Below are 21,622 nucleotides of genomic sequence, written 5' to 3'. Positions count from 1 at the left end.
GCCAAGCAAGCAGGAACTGACCTGCACTCCATCTCTGAAGGCATTCTTCTGTGTCATTCTTCTCCTTTAATCTAGATCCTTCCGCGACCATTGTTGTGATGGCGTGGGGCAGGAGTCTGTTCCTATACGGACAGCCAACTGGACCAACAAGAGTCATTAAAGACTGTCTTTACCCTGTGCTTGGTATAAACCACATCATGTCTATTTGTGTCTGGCTTCTGTCTTCCACCCAACAGGTCTGGTCATTTATCCATACACAATGCCACACTGCTTTAGTTAGTTTTATAATTGGCATTAATATTCAGGAAAGCTGGAAAGGGCTGGGGAGATGGAGGGGGAAAGGGGGAGAATGGGGAGACGGAGGAGAAGCAGGAGAAGGAGGAGGCCGGGGAGACTCAACCAAAGTAAAGTAGGCATAGAGATTCCGTAATGAAACCTGTTACCTTGTATGTTAATTAAAAGAAAATTAAAATAGCACAAAACCAAAAGGTACCCACTAAAGGAACTTCTCCCATTTCATTCTTCCTATTCTTCACTGTAAAAAGCTGTTTCATCCTTCAGTCTCTATAGTTTTGTGAAAATTAGAATGTATTACACACACACCAGAACTTTGTTAGGGTTGTATATATTGGATCTGTCAATCAACTTGGAACTGACTTCTTCAAAATACGGAGCCAATCAAGCCATGAATAGTATGTGCCCCTTCGTTTATTTTTGCCTGTTTGGATTCCTCTTAGCATGTTGGTAGCCAGAGTAGTTCTCCAGTGAACCACTGTTAGGTGAAGTCGGAGATCTTGCTGCAGCACAGGAATGCAGTGAAAGCCAATGCCTTCCTCCCTAGAGCCCTGAAATGGCCTGGCTAATTGCCCAGCCAGAAGAGGGCAGAATGAGGACTCAGACCATCTTACTTGACCATTCTGGACCTCTTCATTTTGTTCAATCTTTTTGTTTGTTTTTTTGAGACAGGGTTTCTCTGTGGCTTTGGAGGCTGTCCTGGAACTAGCTCTTGTAGACCAGGCTGGTCTTGAACTCACAGAGATCCGCCTGCCTCTGCCTCCCGAGTGCTGGAATTAAAGGTGTGCGCCCCCACTACCCAGCCCATTCTGGACCTCTTGGCAGAGGATGCTGCAGCAAGCAGGCACAGAGTGACGGGCGCGGGGGTGGCTAGCATCCTGAGTACGCACACCGACTGCTTCTCAAGCAGTGGCTCCTGTGGCTTGCTAATGACCCACCTCCAGTGCTCAGAGGCATGTGTGCCCTGGCCATCTCCACTGCACGAACTCAGAAGCAAGGCAGACAGCGCTTGTGACCCACCCAGGGTCTACCAGTCAGTAAGGGTAATGCTGCTTGAAGCTGGGCTCTTGAGTGACACACACTCCTTTGTTCTAGTTTTTCTTCAAAAGTCCTTATCTCTGGACCAAGTTTTCTACAACCCCAGGAACTCGTCCCGACTGTGGCTGCTCCAGGTAGGACAGGCTGGCCCCTCTGCAAACTCTCAGCCACTTGTGGGGCCAAGAAAAAGGAAACAAGGGCTCCGGGTCACACTGGATGGGCTTCTAGGCCTCTTTGTGCCACAGCTGGCTGAGTGACCTTAGATAAGCTCCTCGCCATCTCTGAGCCTCCTAACAGCAGAAATAATATCCCTGCCTTGATGTAGGAGGTGAGGGTTAAAGGAAGGGACAAATAAGAGGGCCTCAGATGCAAGTCCTCTCAACCCTTAGCTCCTTTTCTTACTTCATCGCAAGAGGTGCCTGGAGGATAAACAACTAGAGCTCAGATGTTCCGAATCTCTTCCTGTATGACCACAAACACTACCCACAAGTGCTGGTTTTTAATTTTCCCCATCTAGAGAAAGAGACACCTTGATGGAACTACGTGCTTACACGATTGCAATCTTAGTGCACGTAAAGGGCCTTGGAAGGCCTGGTACTCACTCAGTGTGGGCCACTTTCATGTTGTGACTACCCCAGTACTTACACAGCCGATGAAAGCTAGGATCATGGACTGACACCAGCCAACCCGGCCTCAGCCTTCTGCCCTGTGCCCACAGAGTGAGTCAAAACACCTCCCTCTGACCTGGTGTCATGGAAACATCAAGTCTGGGCACCCACGACCCCGGCTGTGGCAGAGCTACCCCCATCGGTTTTTAGGTAAATTCCCACCTTGATGTCTACATCCATCTGAACATTGTAGACATCGTCTTTGGAAAAGAACGATCTTCTTGTGGCCCTTAGGTGAGTTCCTGCTTCAGTTATCTTCAGGATCAAACGTGCATCCATAAGCAAACAGGGAAAACCATAGCACAGGCTTCTTCCCCTTTTTTACCATGGCTGCCAGGTATGTGGTTTCTGGGTTCTGTGCCGTGTAGAAGTGATTTGCTCATTGAGGGCAGTGCAGCAGGAGTAAATCCTGGAGCTAGAGAAATTCAGATGGTTTCATCACTCTGAACCTGCCTCCTCTATAGAGAAATGAGAACCTGAGTTCTACCTTCTCCCGACTGAGTGAGCCGCACAGCTACCACACCTCATCTCTGAGGTTGTTTTCTTTCCCAAGAGGTTCATGGTCACCTTGGCAGGTGGTAGTGAGGACTCAGAGGGTGCTACCCAGCTGCTGGCACTTTGTTAATAGCAATTGATAAAATGAGGTGTTATGACCCTGAGGTTTGCAAATTGAGACTTTCTTTCAGTGCAGAGGACCAGATCCAGGGCCCTGTGCACGTCAGGCAAGCTCTCTGTCCTGGTGTTAGGGGATGAGAACTTTGCTCTGGAGCCTATGCCGAACAGGAACTCACAAGCCTCCTGCAACCTTCCTGTGGCAAGTGTAAAACAGTTTTGTAGCCCAACTGCAGCCTGGATTCTGGCTTCCTGGGCTGGTGGATGTGTCTGTGGTGGGCACCCCCAGCTCAGGTGAGTGTTTGCAGGTGTTCCTACTGCTGCCAGGGCTGGGCCTGTCAGAGCTGGCCACGCAGGCACAGAGCCAGGGCCACACCTTCCACTGCCCACTGCTCTAGGAGCTCCAGACTTTGTATAGTAAACCACGGCGATGCTCACCCAGAGCCTACAGCCCATGTGAGGGCAGCCGTCTCTGTGCTGGGTGGGGCAGGTGGCTGTGTGTTCAAGAGTAGCTGAATCGGAGCCTGTGCCAAAGCCTGATGTTATTCCACTGTGCTGTCTCCCGGGTCCAGTGGGGATGCTTCTGACCTGCCACTCATTCCTGTAAGCTCCAGTGCCCTGGCCCCCAGTAGTGCTGTCTTTTCTCACTTTTGAGGCACGCCGTTTAAAGCCGTTCTGACCTGGGCAGCAATCCCTACTCTCTTAGCAGCTGAATGCCTGAGGCAAGACTCTCCACTTTCAGAGGCTCTGTATGTGCAAGCTGTTTTCTTTGGTGTGGCATGATCCATCTGTCTGGAGAGGCAGGAGAGGGTCTCAGGATGCTATGGTCACAGAGCCCCAGGCATAGCGCATGAGCAGCACCCCCCCCCCATCCTCCTTGCCCTTTCATGTTTCTGCCCCAGGTCTCCTAACTCATCCTAACTCCTAACTCTCAGCTGGCTCTGCTGAGGAGCTATATTGGCAGGGACTACAGAAGCAGGGCCATAGGAGATCAGCATGGATGTGTGGCTTTTCTAGTCTGGGACTCTAGAATGGCCTACCACAGTGCACTCCCGCTACTCATTGAATTCTGGAAACCCATGGAAGCCCTCACAGCAAAGCTCCTCCCTGTTTCTCACCTCCTGCCACAGAAGTCTGCCTACCTGACCAAGTCCCACCCTCATGCAATATCTTAGTGTTTTTTGTTTTTGTTTATTTTTCAGAGGTGGGCTCCAGAGCCAAAGCAAATTCTAGAATGAGCAAATCAGCCTGTACTAGAGTGGCCACACCCTTGGTTATAAGACTAATTTGTGTTTTAATGCATTGCTTATTGTGTTTGCTTATTTTGCCCACACCTGTCACTCTAGATGAGCAGGCGGGACTACTGTCACACAGAAGCTCATTCCTTTGCAATGTTTTCCTTCCTCTCTTCTTTCTCGTTTGCTTCCCTTCCTTCTTTCCTGTCTTCTCCCAGCAGAGCCAGGCCTCTCTGCGGATATCTTATTCAATGTGCAGTGAGTGGGGCCAGCCCTGTGTGGGAAGCGAGGGATGAATGTGCCTCCCTGGCAGTGGAAAGGACAGGAAGGCAGTACGTGCTGTGAGGGTGTAGTTGAAAGACTGGACAAGATGCAGAGGGACCTCAGTGAATGAGCAATTACAGTTTATACCCCAATATAAGACAGTCTACAATCTGTCTAGACTCTAGATAGAGGGCCACCTCCATTCTCCCCAAGAGCCCATGCATGTAAAGCTGAATAGGAGAGAAGAGAGGCAGTCGGATGTCTACTTATAGGGTTAGTGTGTTACTTAGACATCCATATTTTAAGTTCATGTTTTTTAACATACTAATTTGGAACTCTGGATCTCCGAGAAATTCTTTGATCCCAGGTCTTTTCTGTGTGGTTTGTTGCTATGTCATCACGAAGGGGGCAGCATTTTCCAAAGTACATCTTCACAGGGATGGAGAGGTTGTCAAATCCTATGTGGGCACCTCCTGTACTACACCAGGACAGTAGGGGGCTTGGTGACTGCAGATAACCATCTGTGACCACAACTCAACCACTTGCTGGAGGCTCTGAAAGTGGCCTTTAAAAGGCCAGTGGACAGCAGCCTCCTACCCTGCTGCCACAGTCGTTTTATCTGAGTGAAATTCCTCAATTCCTTTTATAGTAATGGTGACCTCTATAAGTACCCCAGGCTCACAGAGTGAAGGCCACCCAGCTAACGGACCTTTCCCCCATCAGAGTTTGGGGTGAACACATAAATAGCACAATGCAGAGCAGGCTTGGACACAGCTTCCTGAAGGTGGAGGGTTTGAGGACACCTGAGAAGCTAAAGGCAGAGGCTCTCCTTGGAGCACCCCATTTAATTCATATAGCTTCAGAAGGAGCTGGCCCTCAGCACCTGGGAGATAGGTTTGGGTGTCTATTCTACTCATTGAGCCTCTTAACACTGTCTGTGACGTGGCACAGTAACCCTGCTTTATACAGGAATGCAGAGTATGGGAACTAGAGTCTGAAAGCAAAGGTTAGGGACAGGGTGTCCTCACAGTCATCACACCTCCCCCACCTTGGGGTTCCAGCCCGTGAATCTGATCAAGGGAGGCACAGGTTCGCTGACTTCAGTATAGGAGAGTAGCCAAGGGCAAAAGATTCTAAGACCTATGGGGTGGGTTAATCCAGGAGGAATGCTTATCCCACACACACACACACACACACACACACACACTACCCACCTCACACACAACCCCAGTCTCCCCCAAACCCACAACCAATGCTACCTGACACCATCAATGTTGTTGCTGGCTTTGATCACTGCATAATCTTGATTGCTAATCTTTCCTGCCTCTGTCCTGACTACTGTCCCTTCCTGGAGACTGTAACTGGGGACTCAGCACCGGGCCTGGTGCATAGGGTGTAGCCAGTATTTTAATTAAGGAAGGATAATAAACTAATGACTGAGGTCCACGCCCCCCACGCCCACCTCCGCCGCCCCCACCCCGCCCAGCATACTACCGAAGTCTCCCCTTCTAGGTTTCTGGCCTAGAGAATGGGGAAGTTCCTAGGCTTCCCAGCTCACGCTGGCTGAACTGCCACGGAGTCCTTGACACTGTCCTGCGCGACCTGACTGTGTGACCATCACCCCTGGTGTCAGGGCACCGCCTAGAGTGGCCCAGCGCCTGGAAGAGGCCTTGGCACCCAGTGACCCCTCCCGAATGGCAAAGAACCCGCGCAACCCGCGCGGGAACCGCAAGGACGGGAGGCCAGCCCCGCCTCTCCCACGCCTTGCCGGTGCAAACTTTCAAAAGACGCGGCGGTGGCAGCGGCCCCGCCCCGGCACGGTTAGCGGCGGGCGCGGGGGCGGGGCGGGCGCGCCCGGGCCGGTGGCTCCGCCTCCTCTCGCCGCCGCCCGCGCCGCCCATCTGCCGCCCGCCGGTCGCCGGTACAGCGGCAATGCCCCTCAGCCCTACCGCGGCCCCCGGCCCGCCCAGCTAGCCCCGCGCCGGGACTCTCGGAGCAGCGATGGGCAACACGGTGCACCGAACCCTGCCAGGTACGCGCGGAGCCGCGCCCCGAGGTGGCGCGGAGCGCTCGGTCCTCCCCGGGCAGCCCCAGCCGTGGAGCCCCGGGTACACACGGGAGTCTGGCTGTCTGAGCCTGATCCCCATAGCCGCACCCCTGCCGGGCCGTGCAGACCCCCGCCTGGTTCTCCTGGCCTTGGCCGTGCGCCCCTCGCCTTTGTTCCAGCCCGAGGTGGCTGAGGAGCGAGCCGCGGGCCATCGGGGCTTCCCCCGGCCGGAGCCTCCAGGGGGGCTGCGGGGCACGGGTGTCCCGGGTCCCCGAGCGCAGCCGGCAGGCGCCCCCACCACACGTGCTACTTCTTGGCTGCGTTCCCACGCGCGCCGGGCTGCGCCCAGCTCCGGTGTCCGCTCAGCTGGGGGTTCTGAGCCTCTGCTGCGGAGCGCATCGCCCCCTAGTTAAAAGCGCCCTAGAATTTCCCAGACCAGAGAAGGCTGTGGGCGAGGGGCGTGGGGCGGGCGTGAGGAGGCCGGGGGACACCACACCACGCTGAAAATACCTAATGATGGTGGAACAGGTCAGCTCGCCGAGGCTCTGTGCCACTGCCTGTCTGCAAAGAAATGTCCTCGTAAGGAAGGGCACCCCGATTTTACACAAGAAGTTGAAGCTCAGAACAAGAGAAATGACCTGATACCAGGCAGTGGTGGGAGACTGCATGGGCCCTGTCAGTCCATCTGCCCCGCCCCCCCTACTGCCCCAAGTCTTCAGAAGTGTTTGGGCATGAAGCTGGGCATTCGCAGCACTTTTGGGCAAAGGCTGAGTGTGTGTTTGGTGAGGGGTAGCTCAGAGAGAAAGTTGGCTGTAGGTCAGATTTAGTGCAGCCCGGTTGACATCCCCACAGTTGTCTCCTCTGGAAGGGATTGTCTGTGAAGGGCCAGCCTGAGGTCCACGGGGTTCTGAGGAAGGAGACAGCTCCTTCTACTAATAAACCCCTGGGCAGCTTTTACTCAATGGCTCCTACTGTCAGCCAGGTGGAGTCACAAGCTGGTCAGCCGCAGAGGTGGCATTAGAACGTGGGTCTGTACTAGAGTGACAACTGCTTCTTGTGTACATGGCGATTGCTAGGATGGGGGAGACCCAACCACCATCCCGAGGGACCTGAGGTGTCATCAGCGATGGCAGTCACAGAAGCCCATGGGTGAGACGCCGCTCCACTGCTCCATACCCAGTTTCTTAATCCAGAACGTCTGTACCAGTCTAGTTAGTTTTTAAAAAGCCATTCTGCCACCTGTGGGTCACACTTGGCGTAAGGGAAGGGACAGGCAAGTCTCATCAGGTGGCCACGCATTGCTTGAGACTCGCGCTGTGTCCATTCCTCTGGGGCCTGGTGCTGTGGGCGGGGCACTCTAGGCTGGGGGCTCAGGGTCAAGGAAGGCCATCCCATGCTGTATGTAAGTGTGGGAGCCCCCTAGTGTCTGAGGGACCAAGTGCGGGAGGAGGAGGCTCATCAGATGGCAGGTGCCGAAAAATGTGAAAGGGCTGTGTATTTTCTCCAGTCTACCTGCCACTGGCTTCTGGAACCTCTACACTCAGCCCCTCACACCTGGAATGTTCTTCCCTGTCCACTCAATGTCTCACCACCAAGCTCCGTGGTCACCGTTGGCGGGAGCCCTTCTGCGGTTACGCTCGGCCCTGTGGCCTGGCTTGTTCACACGACGTTGCTGCAATGTCACTGCTTCTTCTTGTGACTCTGTATGGGGTTCCATGAGGTCAGGGCCCGTGCCTTGGTCATCTCGTTCCCTTCCCTGCCTTGCCCATCTCGGAGCCTGGTGCCTGGCGCAGGCTCAGCACCGGGTGGAGGAGCACAAATGGAGGCCGCATCTCTGGCCGAAGGAACGCTTGGCTCGGGCTTGCCCCGAGGACACTTGTGTTTCCTTCTCAGGGAAGGGACATGTGTGTGGGGCTCATCCCGCAGGACTGGAAATAGAGAGCTGGCATTTGCTGAGCACCTGGATTCCGTGCCAGGCTCCCTACATGTGTGGCTGCGATCACACACCAGCACGTTTCTTAAGGCTGCTACGCTCCCAGCGGGCTGCCTGGCAGTCTCACTTTGACCCCCATGTGACTTCCCCCTTCCCTTCCCTCGGGCCCCTGCTCTAGACTGGGTCTAGACATTGTCATTCCTCCCACTCACCCCTTTTTTGCTTTGTAGTTCTCCTGAGCACACAAATGTCACTGTGTGACACATGTGTATGTCTGATCACCAGTATATGTTGAGTTCCTGGAGTAGGGGCTAGGTTGATTAATGAGTGAATGAATGGGGTTAATTCTCCCAGCAACCCTGCACAGCAGGGTCATTACTCCCATTTAATTGATGGAATATCGAGGCTCAGAGAGGTCAAATGACATATCCTTGCCTACAGAACTCCTTTAGTTGGCAGGGCCAGAATTGAAACCCAGGTTTATTTAGCTCCAAAGTCCTCAGTTATTCAACCCAGGCCTAGATAACACTTATTAAGTGCCCCCGTGGTTTAGATAACGTTTGTTGGGTATTCCACCTTGCACATGGCTTGCTACAGGGCACAATAAGGAAATGTCAAAGAGAAGTTCCCTTTGGTGGCGGGAACCCACGCAGCAGCTCTCTCAAACTGCACCAACATATTCCGATGGATACCCTTGACCCAGGAGTGAGCACGGTCAGCAGGAGACCTTGCATCTGCTAAGCTCCTACTGTGTGCTCCAGCCTCCCTTTCCAGCTGCAGTATAAGCCTTCCAGTTTAGAGGACACAGGGATACTGGATAAGTCCAGCTCACGCAGGCTCTAACCAAGCTGGGACTTAGCTGACTGAGATCCCTCAGGTTCCTAATGCCATGCAGTGCTCTTCACTTCACTGGCCTTCCCAAGGGAAAATAAACATATCACAGGTAGAAATGGGGAAGGGCAGCATTCCAGGATGGGGTAGGTATGAGGAAGAGTTCTCCCCTTTTCTCCTAGCCAGCACATTCTAGACCCTTCCCTGTGCACCTCTAGGGTTCACCCAGCACTGGTTGGATGAGATGCTGAATTCAAACTATGGGATTGGTTTAGTCATTAAGTTGGCCAGTGCTTGGCCAAGCCAACAGCTTTCAGAGTCTGTTCACTGATCAGTTGTGTGGGAGTTTTAGCTGTGGAGGTAGGCTGAGTCTATATGGGCCACCATGGGCAGGCTGGACCAGACCTCTGCTGCCAGTGTTCAGAGGGACATCTTTGATTTCACAGGCAACAAATGAAGGCTCAGAAAGGTCAAGGGCAGAGGCACCACTACAGGAGAGAGAGAGAGAGACAGACAGACAGACAGACAGACTTAGGCTTCCTAACCCACCACATAGCTTGCAGATGCTAAGTCTAGAAGGGGTGTACTCATACCTGCCTTAGATGATCCTTCCCACAGAGCCCCTCCCTCCTTCTTCCTAGACAATACCATCCTGGACCAGGTGCAGCCAAACGAGACCCTCCTAGACAAAGCAAACCTGTCTGGTCACGGAGATGATGTTCCCTGAGCGAGCAGTCACTGGTGTCCCTGAACCATGACTTTATCAGCCTCTGGGAAGGTAGCAGTCTTGGTCAGCATGCAGTAGCCAGCCAACAAGGGACAATGCTTTTCTCTTCGCACCCTCTGCCTTCTCTCATCTGAAGTTTGGAGCTGAGTTGAGTTTCCTTTGTCCTCTTGGCCATGTTTACCACCACCACCACCCAAGTCATTAGAATGTCTTTTGTTGTGTAGCTAAGCTGAGCCTCTCAGAGCCACAGTAGCTCCTTCAACTTCCCTGAGACCTACCTACATGCAGCCAACTAATGCTCAGGAGGGCTGGGCAAGACCCCTGGATGAGGTCCTGTAAGGGTGCTGTGGGCCGGGCTATGCCCACAGTGAGTAGAGGAGGAAGATGCAGGGCATCTCTTCTGGGATGGGATGGTGGTGGAGAAATGGTCTATGGGCAGAGCAGGCGGGCCTCTTCTGTTTTATCCTCTCTGGTTCCACTCTGCCCCTCCCCGAAATCAGGAAGGCTTCCTGGGGGTTACTCTGAAGGGAAGTCCTGCTGAGCACCTGCTTATGTGGCTTTATGGTTTGGTTACTCAGTAGCCACCAACACCTGTCATGTGCCAGGCATGAGATACAGTCTTGAATGCCACAGTCAGAAGGTCCACATGTCCCATAATGTAGAACCAGCCTAGTGCCACCCTATCCCCTAACCAAGCTGGGCCTCCAGAGTGCCTGTCCTTTGTGGGTTAGCACCAGCTGCTAAACGCTCTTTAAGGATACAGCATAGAAAAGGTACTGGCATGTACTTGTTACAAAAGGATTATTTTAAATATATCTTATTATTTTAATTATGCATTTGCATGCGTGTGGGATTGGGCACATGAGTGCAGGTGTCCTCGGAGGCCACAATTGTCAGGTTCCCTGGAACTGGAATTATTGTGGTTGTAAACCATCTGGTGTGAACGCTGGGAACTAAGCTCAGGCCCTCTAGGAGAGCAGCAAGTGCTCTTAAATGTTAAGTAGTTTCTCCAGTCCTAAAGATTTGGTTGTGTGTGTGTGTGTGTGTGTGTGTGTGTGCGCGCGCGCGTCATGTGTGTGTACCTCATGTGTGCAGTACCTGCAGAGACCAGAAGAACATTGAGAGCCCTAGGAGCTGAACTGAAATGGATATAATAAGCCACCTATTGTGGGTCCTAGGAACCAAACACTGATCCTCTGCAGGAGTAGTACAGACTTAACCACAGAACCATCTCTACAGTCCTGGGGGACTCTTTAGAGTCAGTGACTCACTCTGTGTGGTCCAGATTATCCTTGAACTCGGCAGTCCTCCTGCCTCTGCTTCCTAAATGCTAGGGTGCCCCACCACCTGTTCATGTGACAGGTCAAAATGTACCTCTCTGATGGTCACAGCCTGTGTTGACAGAGGCCACTTGGCTGCAGGAGAGGTGAGGGCAGAGCCACACTGCACCCCGGATCCTCAGCAGCAGCTGGAACACACGGGGTAACTCCCAGGCTGGAAGGGTGAACTGGGTAGTGTGCTGGGAGCAGTAAACGGGAAGGAGCATCATGATTATGGCTGTCACTGGGGAAAGATGTTCCCAGTCCTGCTCCTGGGGCCATAAGCGCTGGCTGGCAGCTGGCTGAGTGACCCTCAGCCTCACCTAGGCGAGGATTGGAGGACTCCCTTCAAGCACATTGGTCTCGGGTTCTCAGCCCTTTCCACAACACCTACTTTTGAGAGAGAAAGCTGACACTGGGCAGTTGGTACACTCGACTACAATAAGGACCACAGCCTGTTTTTTTAAGGAGTTGGGTTTTAGTGGTAGACACCAGCAAAGACATAGCAAGTGACTATGACAGAGGATACCTGAGGAAGATGCAGGGAGCATTCCCCGGAGGAGGGGCAGTCTGTTGAAAGAAGAGGAGACTGTCGGGAAAGTGGGAGTGGTGGCTGGGGACGGCAGAGTGCCTCATGGTCAAAGACCCCAGGTCTGGGGAGAAGATGGGAGCAGAGTGCAGAGTTCTGGGGGCCAGAATTAATGGGGTGACAGGAAGGGCTGGGGTGGTAGGAGGGTTTTGCAGATGGGGTGCAATCTGCTTGTTAGCTTCCCCATCAGAGTCAGGGCCAGGCTGTTTACTCCTCCACGGTGGAAAGAGGCAACCCTGTACCTTGTGCTGTGCTCTGAGAGTTTAAAATACAAGCGCAGAGGCTGGCAGCGGTAGTGTTTGAAGCAGAGGGTAAGGGCAAGATGAGGAAGCAGACTTGAAACAGTAATGAAACCTGCCCTGGGTCAGGTGACCAACTCAACCCCAGGCCTGCCCTCGGGAACCTTTGTCTCCCTTCAAGTGGCTGCCCCTTGTCCTCATCCTAAACATCCTGGGGCACGCCTTCTCTGTCATCCGAAGATGACATTCCTATGCCAGTTGCCTATGATAAAAATATCCCCTCCCAGCTCCCTGGCTCTGCATCTACAAAGGTGGGCGTGGCTCTGCACCGGTCACTTTGAAGGTGCATGTTCTTGCCCAGTGGACTGGAACACCCAGGAGATGGCAGACACCACGGGCCCACATTTTCTCAACCTGAACTCAGTGAGCAAAGCTGGCTGCCAGGCAAGAGCAGCCTGTCCCCATGCTGGCCATCACTGACACACAGGCCAGGGGCCTTGATAATCTAACTGGCTCTGTGACCTGCCTGTCCATCAGCCAGCCAGGTAACATGACCGTCCAAGCTTCAAACCCCTCCTGGCATTTTGAGGTGATGATACTTCTGTTCAGGTGTTCCAAATTCTGGATCAGTACAGTGTTTACCTGGCTCCTTAGAGCTGTGAATCCACCAAGCCAGCAAGCTGCTCCATGCTGAGCCTGGATCCGGTGGTGCTCTCGAAGGAGACACAGAGAGAGAGGGGGGGGGGGAGGGAGGGAGAAAGAACTGCTGAAACCTGTGTGTGCCAAACCTATTCCAAGCCAGTACACTTGTTTAACCCTCAGCCCAGACCCTAATAGCCTCTGCTGTTAGCCCCACGTAACTGGTGAGAAACAGGTACCATGAGGGACACAGTTTCTGCCATTTGGGGTGCAGGAATGCTCTTCCAGGGACTGCTGGGTAGAGGAGGGTGCCCCCTGCAGGTTAACCCTGAGCAGCTCTGTGTTCTTTGGTGATTTGTCCTGAATCCCACCTGCAGCAGCGGTGGGTTGGGCATGCTCCAAGTGGCCTGTGGGTTCACCATGGTGTCCCGCCTGAGAGTCCCCCAGGTCTGGTGGGCAGCCTTTGCCAAAGCCATGCATGGGACAGCCACTGCCCTGTGGCTTTGTAGGAAGTACAGCTGGGAGGAAGCTGTGCCATCCTATTGGAAGTGTCTCCACTGGCAGCTTGGGGCCTCCAAGACCTGTGAGCTGTTTTCAGACACGACGGGCAGGGCCGCATGGGCAAAGGTGACAGGCGCGTGCTTGTCACCAGAGTGACTTGGCATTGTCATGCATCACATGGACCCTGGGAGGCCAGTCCACTCCAGTCTTGGGAAGAAATTCCCCGGTGAGTCAGAGATGCCTTCTGTGGCCCTCCCAGCCTTGCACCTCTGTCCCCTAATAGTCTGCAGGGCTTAGGCCCATTTCACAGATCTGGACACTGAGGTGATAGGTAGCTATCTGTCTTAGCTAATCGAGCCAGTCTCTGTGTAGTTAGCTCAGTGATTCTGGTGCTTGTGAGCATGTCCTGGAAACTCCACCCAGGACAGCTGCCAAGCTTCCTAGCCCTTCCTCATTCCTTTTTCTTACAGGGACTCCACTGGCCTTACCTCAGGCCTTACCTCCCACTGGTGGGGAAAGCTTTTTAATGAGTAAGCCATTTGGGGAAGTGGAGGGCTGGGGCATCTGGCTGTGGGCTGGCAGAGTGCCCAGGGCATTTTGTTTACACCCTCAACACCGCCCAGTTTATACCACAGTTATAGCCCTTGGGCATGTGTTTTCATCCCCCTTGGACCTCCAGGATGATGGATTTATGAGATGGGTAGGCTCACGTTCCACCTCATGCCTCCACAGTTGGGCTCAGTAACTTTCCACTGGAGGCAGCAGCTTCTTGGGCCTCAGGAGAGCTTCCTTTCCCTCAAGGTTCTTGGTGTTCAAGGGCAGGAGATGGCAGGCTGGAATTTCCATGTGTCTGGGTTATAGCGTAGGACTCCATCCTGGACATCGGGGGACTTTGTTCTCGGAGCCAGGGAGCTCTGCATCACCTTGCCCCATCTCCCATTTGTCAGATTGGGCCCCTGAGGCCTGGAGGCTGGCCCAGGGTCTCAGAGCAATCACAACTGGACTTCGGCTGGAACGCCAAGAGAGGTGTTTGAAGGAACGCTGGTCTTAGAGGCACTGAGTTCAAACCTCTGTTTGTGTGTCCCTGGACAAGACAGTTGCCCACTCTGCACCCCCATTCCCTTGGTATCTCTAGGGTGAGAATAATGATGGCACTGCTCTCCTTCTCAGGGTTTGCAAATGAATGTCAGACGGAAGTCAGGGCCCTGCACACAGTAGGACTCCACGAGTGTCCTTCATTCTTGGAGGCAAAGAATCCACACTCCTAAGATTGTCGAGCTGAGGGATTAATACCAAGTTGCTCTGTCACATCTGAAATCTCACATCCTGTTCCATGGAAACAAGCTTGGGCTTTCACTGAGGTGTGGTTTACCTGTGCCCTGGCTGTGGCCAGCCCCTCTCCATCTCCAAAAATGGACTTTGAGCTATAGAGTGGCCACAAGGAGCCAGGACCCAGTAGGAAGGAGGCTTTCACAGGCCCAGCAGCCACCTTTGCTTCTTAGGGTAACAGGCTGTTCTCCGGGGCCTGTGAGACTCTGGAAGAGCCAGCCTGGGGTACAAAACCAAGCACACTCCGGCCCACAGTCGTGGTCTGCACCCAGCTTTCCTGGCTGCTCAGAACCTCCCTGTCAGTCACCTCAGCCTGCTGGGCCTTAGGCAGGTCCTCTGCCTCTCCAAGCCCCTCTTCTTCAGGGGTGGGGCCCCTAGCAGCTGCCTCTGTCTCAGGGCAGATGGCGGGCCTTGGCTCCCAGGATCTGCCTTCCAGCAGGCTCCCCTTGAGTTCTTTTCCCACCTCAGGGTTTCAGGTCCTTGGGACGCCCCTCCCCCATGGTCACCGCTTTCCCTTTTTAGAAACTTTGCCTTTGTTCATCTCAAGTTCCGCCAAACCGTGACCTTTTTTGAGGCTCTGAACCAGCTGATTGATGACTTCCACTGCCACCCTGCCTGACCCAGGCAGAATCCCTTTCTGTGCCAAGCTCCACAATGGCCTTGCTTACGTCTGCAACGTTCTCGCAGGTTGGGATGTTCGGGAGACCTGGGGTGACCGTGCCGTTCCGGGGGGGGGGGTTCTGGGGAGAGAGGCAGCCTTGATGTAGGGCCTATTCCTCTCCGTCCCTTTTCTGCCCTGCAAGGCGATGAGTGAGTGTGTTCCCACAAACACCCGGCTCTTAGAAGGATCTGCAGGTGCTCACCTGGCACAGAGGCTTACAGTGCCTCTGCTCTGGGCACCACCCAGGCTGGGAGAGTGGCTGTCTGCAAGGCAAAGGGAGAGAAACACAGGCCCGGGCAGCTCTAGCCAGTTTATCAGTGCACGCCGCCAGGGCTGCCTGGAGAAGTGCCACTTGGGGGCTGGGGACTGGACCAGGCAGGAGCGTGCGGCAGTTAGACACGGTGTTCAAAATCTTGGCTGCCTTTCTCATGCCCGTCCTACTGGGCGGCTTTGACAGGCAGGCTCACAGTTTGATCCTCATTCTTCAGAGAGCTGGATCCACTGGGGTCGTTGTCCAGCTTCAAACTTCAGCAGTCCCCAAGCGTCCCGGAGATCTCCTTTGCCCGGGCTTGAAGACCTTTCGTGTTGCATCCCTTGGCTCCCTCTGCATCCTCCTGCTCCTTTCTACCCCATACTCAAGGTTCCCAGGGCAGTCTGCTTGTTCTCCCCTCTAGACTTTCCTGGTGCTGCCCCCTGCCTGAACACATTTCCCTATCCTGTACTGCACCTCTGCCCCTTCTGTCTGCGGGGTCACCCTTTCCAACTTGTGCAGCTTGTCCGTGTGTCCTTCCTGCTGCTTTCAGCTCTAAGTCTACCTCCTCGGGGGAAAGAGGCGGCAGGGGAGTCCCGTATGTGACTCATTGGGACATGCACCCCACAACCCACACGGGCGCTGGCACAGAGCAGATGCGGCAGAGCTGTCGGATGGAGGAGGAAGTGACATACCGGGGAAGGAATGAGGGACATTCCCTCTGGCCCTCACAGCACTGGGGCCCTAACCCTGAAGCTGGTGCCTGAGAGGCTGGAGTTTCCTGGGTCCTTTTGTCCCAAGGGCCTTGCAGTTGGAGGGCGGTGAGATGACACTGCCTGGGCTCCCATCCGTGCCAGTGCAGCCCAGGGGCTGCTACACTCAGAAGTCCCCAGAGAACAGACAAGACTTTCCCCCCAGCAGCCTGGAGAGACCCCCACAGCTGTTGACTGCTGACAGTTGTTTGCAGAGCAAAGGGGAGGCAGCTGGTGGCGGGATCCAGCGCGGGCTGGCCCTCTTCCACCCAGGGTGCTGGCCAGCCAGGCCTCTGAGGCCAAGAACAAAGTCCCTTGTGCGCCTGTTGCTGTGTTTGGCAGGGTAGCCAGGGCGGGTTTGTCTTTTTCAAGCCACTTCAAACCTACCAATGGAAAGGTTCCCTCTGCTGCCAGGGACATCCAAGTCCTTGCCCCTTTGGTATGGCGGGAAGCCTCGTTTTTCTTATCTCTGAAGCGTGCCCTGCACACACCTACATGTGTGCACACCCGGTGTTGTTTTGGTCTGCCTGCAGAGCTGGTTTGCATTTTGAACTTGAGCAAGTTATTTCTTGAACCAGATGTTTCTCACTCAAGGTCTACAATCTAAGGACTGATGATCCAAGGGCTCAGGAAGCCTCGGAAATTGAATGTCAGATTCTGTGCATGGAGTATGGGTATGTTTCTGGGGAGAGATGGCTGTGCACTCTTCATGGCTCCCAGAAAGGCCTGTGACTCCACCGTACCCTTACCCAAGCGCTCCAACCAGCTGCTCTGACAGAGCAGGCCCCTGAGTCTGGCCTTATGGCCTCACCTTCTCTTCCCTGGAAATGGCCCGCAGTGAAAACAGACTCGGGGTGTTTACAGTTTAAGTCCTAGTGTGAAGACCTGTGACCAGCACATCTTAGGAGCTCAGCAGGGGTCCCCAGCAGAGGGCATGCTCTTGCTAAAGGTGGGTGAGCCCTGCTCCTGGCTGGAGCCAGAATGCTGTCACTACCAGCACTGGGAAAACTCCCAACATGCCTGGCAGTGGGTGCTGGTCCCTCAGTGTAGGCCCAAGGCTCAATGGCATGAGGATTGGGGCTAATTGACAGCACACCTGTGCCTGTCACGGGATGGCTGCTTAAGAATAGACCTCTGTCTGTGGACAAGAGGGGAAGTAACCCTAAGGGTCTTGGGTAGAATTTCCTGGACAAAGCCATGGGTCCTCTGGGAGAGACTATGTCCCTGGTACACTTCTTAAAGAAAGGACCAACATTTTTATAGCTACCCACTGTGTGCTGTGTACACGGCACATCACATGAGCCTGTGCCATCCTCGGGACAACCTTAGAAGGTAGACATGACTTCCACTAGTCTTCCAGGTCTGCTTGAGGCTCAGAGTTGTTAAGCACAGAGTTTACGGTCACACAGCAAGCATACAACGCTGCCTGGTTTGCGCTGGATCTGTATGACTACAGGCCGGTGCTGTCTGGAGCCCCTTCCATATTGAGACCTAGTTTGAGGTGAGGGACTTGCCCACTGATTGCACTTTGATAGAGGGCGTGGCCATTTTCTACCTTTCTGCTAAGTGCCAGAACTTTGGAAGGCATCTGTGTATGTTCTCATCACCCCTGCCAGCCACCCAAGGAGCATTCAGAGGCTTGCCCAGGACTGGGCAGTGCAGATGCCCAATCTGCCCACCCCAGCTTTGAATCTGCATGGCTTAGTGTCAGACATTGTTGCTCCAGCTGAACTCTAGAAAGACCCATACCACACCCCTGGATGGGGCCAGAGCTACTGGCTGCGAGGTTGTCGGGCAGAGACTGTCCCTGCTGTCAACAACAAGGGTGACTTCGAAGGTCTGCACTGTTGCACCTCCCAGAAATCCCCCTCTCTGACTGGCTCTTAAGTTTCTAGACGGACCTCACTAACCAGGGTCCTTGGCTGTGTGTGGGAGGAAAGTGTTTATCCCTGGTGTGATTTGGGAGCCTCATCCTAGCCAAATGCCCTTGTCTGAATCTGGTCCTGGTGGCAGCAGCTGAGAGCTGTGTTCACAGCTGCAGCTCAGCAGCTATGATGGGATGGATGTTCCATGGTGAAGTGCCAGAAAGGCTGGGCCCGGGGCAGGATGGGGTGCATGCCAACAGTTTTAGCAAAGGTGGTGAGTGACCAAGTCCTCTGGCTGCTGCAGAGAAGGGGTCTGCAAACAGGCTCAGGCCTCAGTGCTAAGCTGTGTGCACTGAGGGTGATGGCTGCCTGGAGCCAGCTTGTCTACCAGAAATGGGGACAGTAAGGTGAGGATTCACCTTAAAAGCCAGCTGCAGTTGCTGAGACACCTCCATCGTGGGGGATGCAGAGTGGGGGACTGTGACTTGCAGCAGGACCAGCACAGAGATGAACAGTGCATTGGGTTTGGGCCTGGCAGGATTGATCTCTCCCTTCAATTTTCTGCCATTGATTGCCTCTGCTGAAGTGACTGAATTCAGTTTCCTATTGACATGCCCAGAGCCTTGGCTCTCCTGATAACTCCGGTCCCCTGTGTCCCTGGGCCCAGCAAAGCAGGTGCTGGAGGCACATCAGGACACCCGTTGCCCTTGCTTTTTAAGTGTCTTCACTCTGTGTGGAGAACACGTCCATCCTACCCACCACCACTCTGGTTTTCTTTGCCTCTCATCAAGTCTCTGGCCTCAGTGTGTGTAAGGGGGAAGCAGAGTGCTTATCCCTCATTCTCTGAGGGAAGTTGGGTTGTGTAATCAAGATTAAACAAATATGTCAGCCTAGGGCCATTGGGTGAGTGCTATCTGAAAGCCCAGTGGTATCTGCAGGGAACTTATCCTAAAGTTGCAGAGGCTGAATCTCCCCATCTCCCTGCCTACCTACCTGCCCACATCATCAGACTGGGCTCTAGAAACACCTGCTGAGGCTCCCGGACTGTTTGATGAGAAGATGCAATGGATAGGTAAGACTGTGCCCAGAGCAGAGCAGGAGAGAAATAGTCACCCAAGGTCACAGTACACTTGAGTACTCTGAAGGCTTTGATCTGTGGTCCTATTAATGCTTCCTGGAGAATTCAGCAGATGCAAGGGACCTTGGTCTTTAGGCACTGGAGGAAGCTGTAGCCCATGTTCATTGGCCTGCCCAAGGCTGCATGTGTGTGCTACCCCTGCTCATGGCTCACATTGGGCACCTGCTTGCTTGGATTTCATCTTCTAAACTCCTATATGTCTCTAATCGGTAGTTCTTCTTATTGCATTGATTCCAAAGAGAGCTGCCTCTCCAAAGCCCCCCTGCCCTGCAGGCAGTACTGGCTGGCCGAAGGCTGGTCTGCTGGAAGCCTGTGCATAGCCCCTTCTCACCTTGGGTCATGCCATGTGGTCTGAGGCTCCTGGACTGGCATTCAGGACTATCCAGCTGAGTCCCAGGACATGGACAGCACATGAACCAACCCTTCACACAGTGGCTGCCCAACCTTGGCACCCTGAGCTGCCACTACTGCTGTCCTCTGCTTTCTCCACAGCAACCAATTCCCTGCTCTGCCCACAGCACTGCCTTCTGCCTTTCCAAGAGCCATCTCTGTGGACATCACTGCCGCCCACAGCTCCTGGTGCTGGGGCATGTGCTGGCCTTCGTATGCTCCTTGTCGGAGTGGCTCCACGGTGACAGTAGAGAGATGCCAGTCACTCTGAGGGGTCTGCAGAGAGTATGAGCGGGTAGAGAAAAGACTGAGTGAGCACTGGATGGGGCGCTTGGCCTGCTGCTCTCTTGTGTCACTCCAGAGCCTCTTAGGAGCCCTTCCTGCAGCCCTTCTGCCCAGGCCCCTGTTGCTTTACTGTGAGAATGGAAGGGAGAATGCAGGGCAAGTACTACAGACTAAGCAACCCCTGGGGTTTGCTGGGTGTGTGGTGACTGCCCTGTCTGTTAGTAAAAGCCTATCCCAAGCCGAAAGGTCTGTAACCACCAGGATTGCACCCCAGCTTCTGGGTTTGAGTGCAGTCACCCCAGTAGCTGGACTGGGGAGGAGGGAGCATTGTGGGCAGGCAGAACAGCAGGTACCTGTGACTGACTGTAGGGTGTGTGGAAAAGCATGGAGTCTTGCTGCAGCCCAGACGTGGAATGTGTGCCTTACCAACCTGAGGCTGTAGTGGCCCTGACACTTGTGTGGAGTCCAAAAGGGGGTTCTGTCTGCCCTGACCCTCCATCGGCCCATTTCTGAAAAAGGTTGTTGGAGAAGCTAATCCCTGAAGGTAACTAACATCTAGCAGACAGCAGCTTGCCTTTATGGAGGACCTGATTTGACCAGGCTTCTGATGGGCGTGTAAGGTGTGATGGAAGCCCTGCCCCTGGGTCCACACCTGCCACAACCACACCCTTTCTCTCCTCTCTGCTCTCCTTCAAACATACACCATAGGACCAAAACACCTTTGAAGAGCAGGTTCTACGTATTATTTAAATGTTCAAAGCAAATATAGGGAGTGTTTTTATTTCTGTGTGGAAAATTTCTTAGGACCTTCGTATCTCCTCTGCCTTCAAGACATACTCAGACTCTGGCCCCTTCTCGCCACCTGCTGGCCTCTCTCCCATCTGAGCTTGTGTTTCTGCAGGCCTGTCCCAGCTGTGGCTCTCCCAGCAGCCCATCCTGCCCGGTCTCCAGGGTAGTCTCTCAGCTCTGAACTGCCTGGAGTTCTCCTCCCTAAGCTCCCCATTCCTTCACTGCCTTTGGTGTTCTCTGCCCCAGTCACCCATCCGAGAGGCTCTCGTGCAAATCCCAGGGCGGGCTCTCACTCGCTGTTCTCTGCAGTGTATTCCCGCCAGTGCAGTCAGACTTATCAGAGGGGACAGTTATATCCCCACTGGTGCATAGTAGGATCCTTGCTGTATGCTTGCTAAGCAATTAGTTGACAGCAGACCCTGAAGGGTTGTTTGTTTTGCTTTGCTTTTTTAACTCTGTCTTGCTCCTTGACATGGCATCACCTTTGGCAGGTGGGTGCCTTCTGTCTGAAGAGGCCTGCTTCCCTCCTCAGCCTTGAGAGGGGCCCCGATGGTTCTTTTCCTTTGCTCTGCCACCCGTCCGCCTCAGGGTTAACCAAACCCTCCACCGCCATCCCCGAGAGGACCACAGCACAGGGCACGCTGGGCTGAGCGTGGGAGGAGTGTCCCCACAGTGGCCTGTCATTCTCCTCAGAATGCACTGCGGTGGCCTGCTCTGAAAATGGCCTCGGCTGCTGTAGTAAATGCAGGACTCCTCCCTGTGGTGATCACCCACCTGCCACCTCCCTTGGAGTGGAAAGAGGAAGGAGGGGAAGACTACTCCCACTCCATTCTGGGCCACCTGGGTTATGACCAATGGCTATGTTCTCCTAAAAGGCCCTCAGAACAAATCTCCTTAGAAATGAATACTCAGAACGTACAATCTAGAAAAGCTAACCACCTGACTATCAGAGAAGGGAGGAAGCCGGAGTCCTGACTGGAACAGCTCTGGGGCTGTGAGGTTGTGGTCAGTTACAGACACTAGCCATCTGGCCGTATTTGACCCACACGGCCTCCCATCAGTGATGGGAGTTTACTGCGCCCTTGCGCAGACAAGAAAATCAGGTGGAGAGACTGACAGGGTTGTCACTGTTGCCGGGAGCCTGGGACTGAAGGCTGCTTTAGGGACTCCAGAAGAATGTGTGCGCCCCATATCCCTACCTCTCTGTGAGGACAGATTTGTTTGTTT

General features: G+C 54.0%; 1 protein-coding gene across 1 annotated transcript in view; it reads left to right on the top strand.

Annotated features, from left to right (window-relative positions):
- The first annotated feature begins 5,983 nt into the window (after positions 1 to 5,983).
- Neurl1b (neuralized E3 ubiquitin protein ligase 1B) overlaps positions 5,984 to 21,622 on the top strand; it is a 28,790-nt gene continuing 13,151 nt past the window's right edge. Inside the window, exon 1 of the mRNA XM_005086999.4 lies at positions 5,984 to 6,143. Coding sequence (XP_005087056.1) covers positions 6,113 to 6,143 — 31 coding nt within the window. The 5' untranslated portion in view covers positions 5,984 to 6,112. The remainder of the gene's footprint in view (positions 6,144 to 21,622) is intronic.

This window comes from Mesocricetus auratus, unplaced genomic scaffold (assembly GCF_017639785.1).
Source record: "Mesocricetus auratus isolate SY011 unplaced genomic scaffold, BCM_Maur_2.0 Super-Scaffold_100007, whole genome shotgun sequence".
Taxonomy (NCBI): domain Eukaryota; kingdom Metazoa; phylum Chordata; class Mammalia; order Rodentia; family Cricetidae; genus Mesocricetus; species Mesocricetus auratus.
This window is presented reverse-complemented; position numbering and strand designations above follow the sequence as displayed.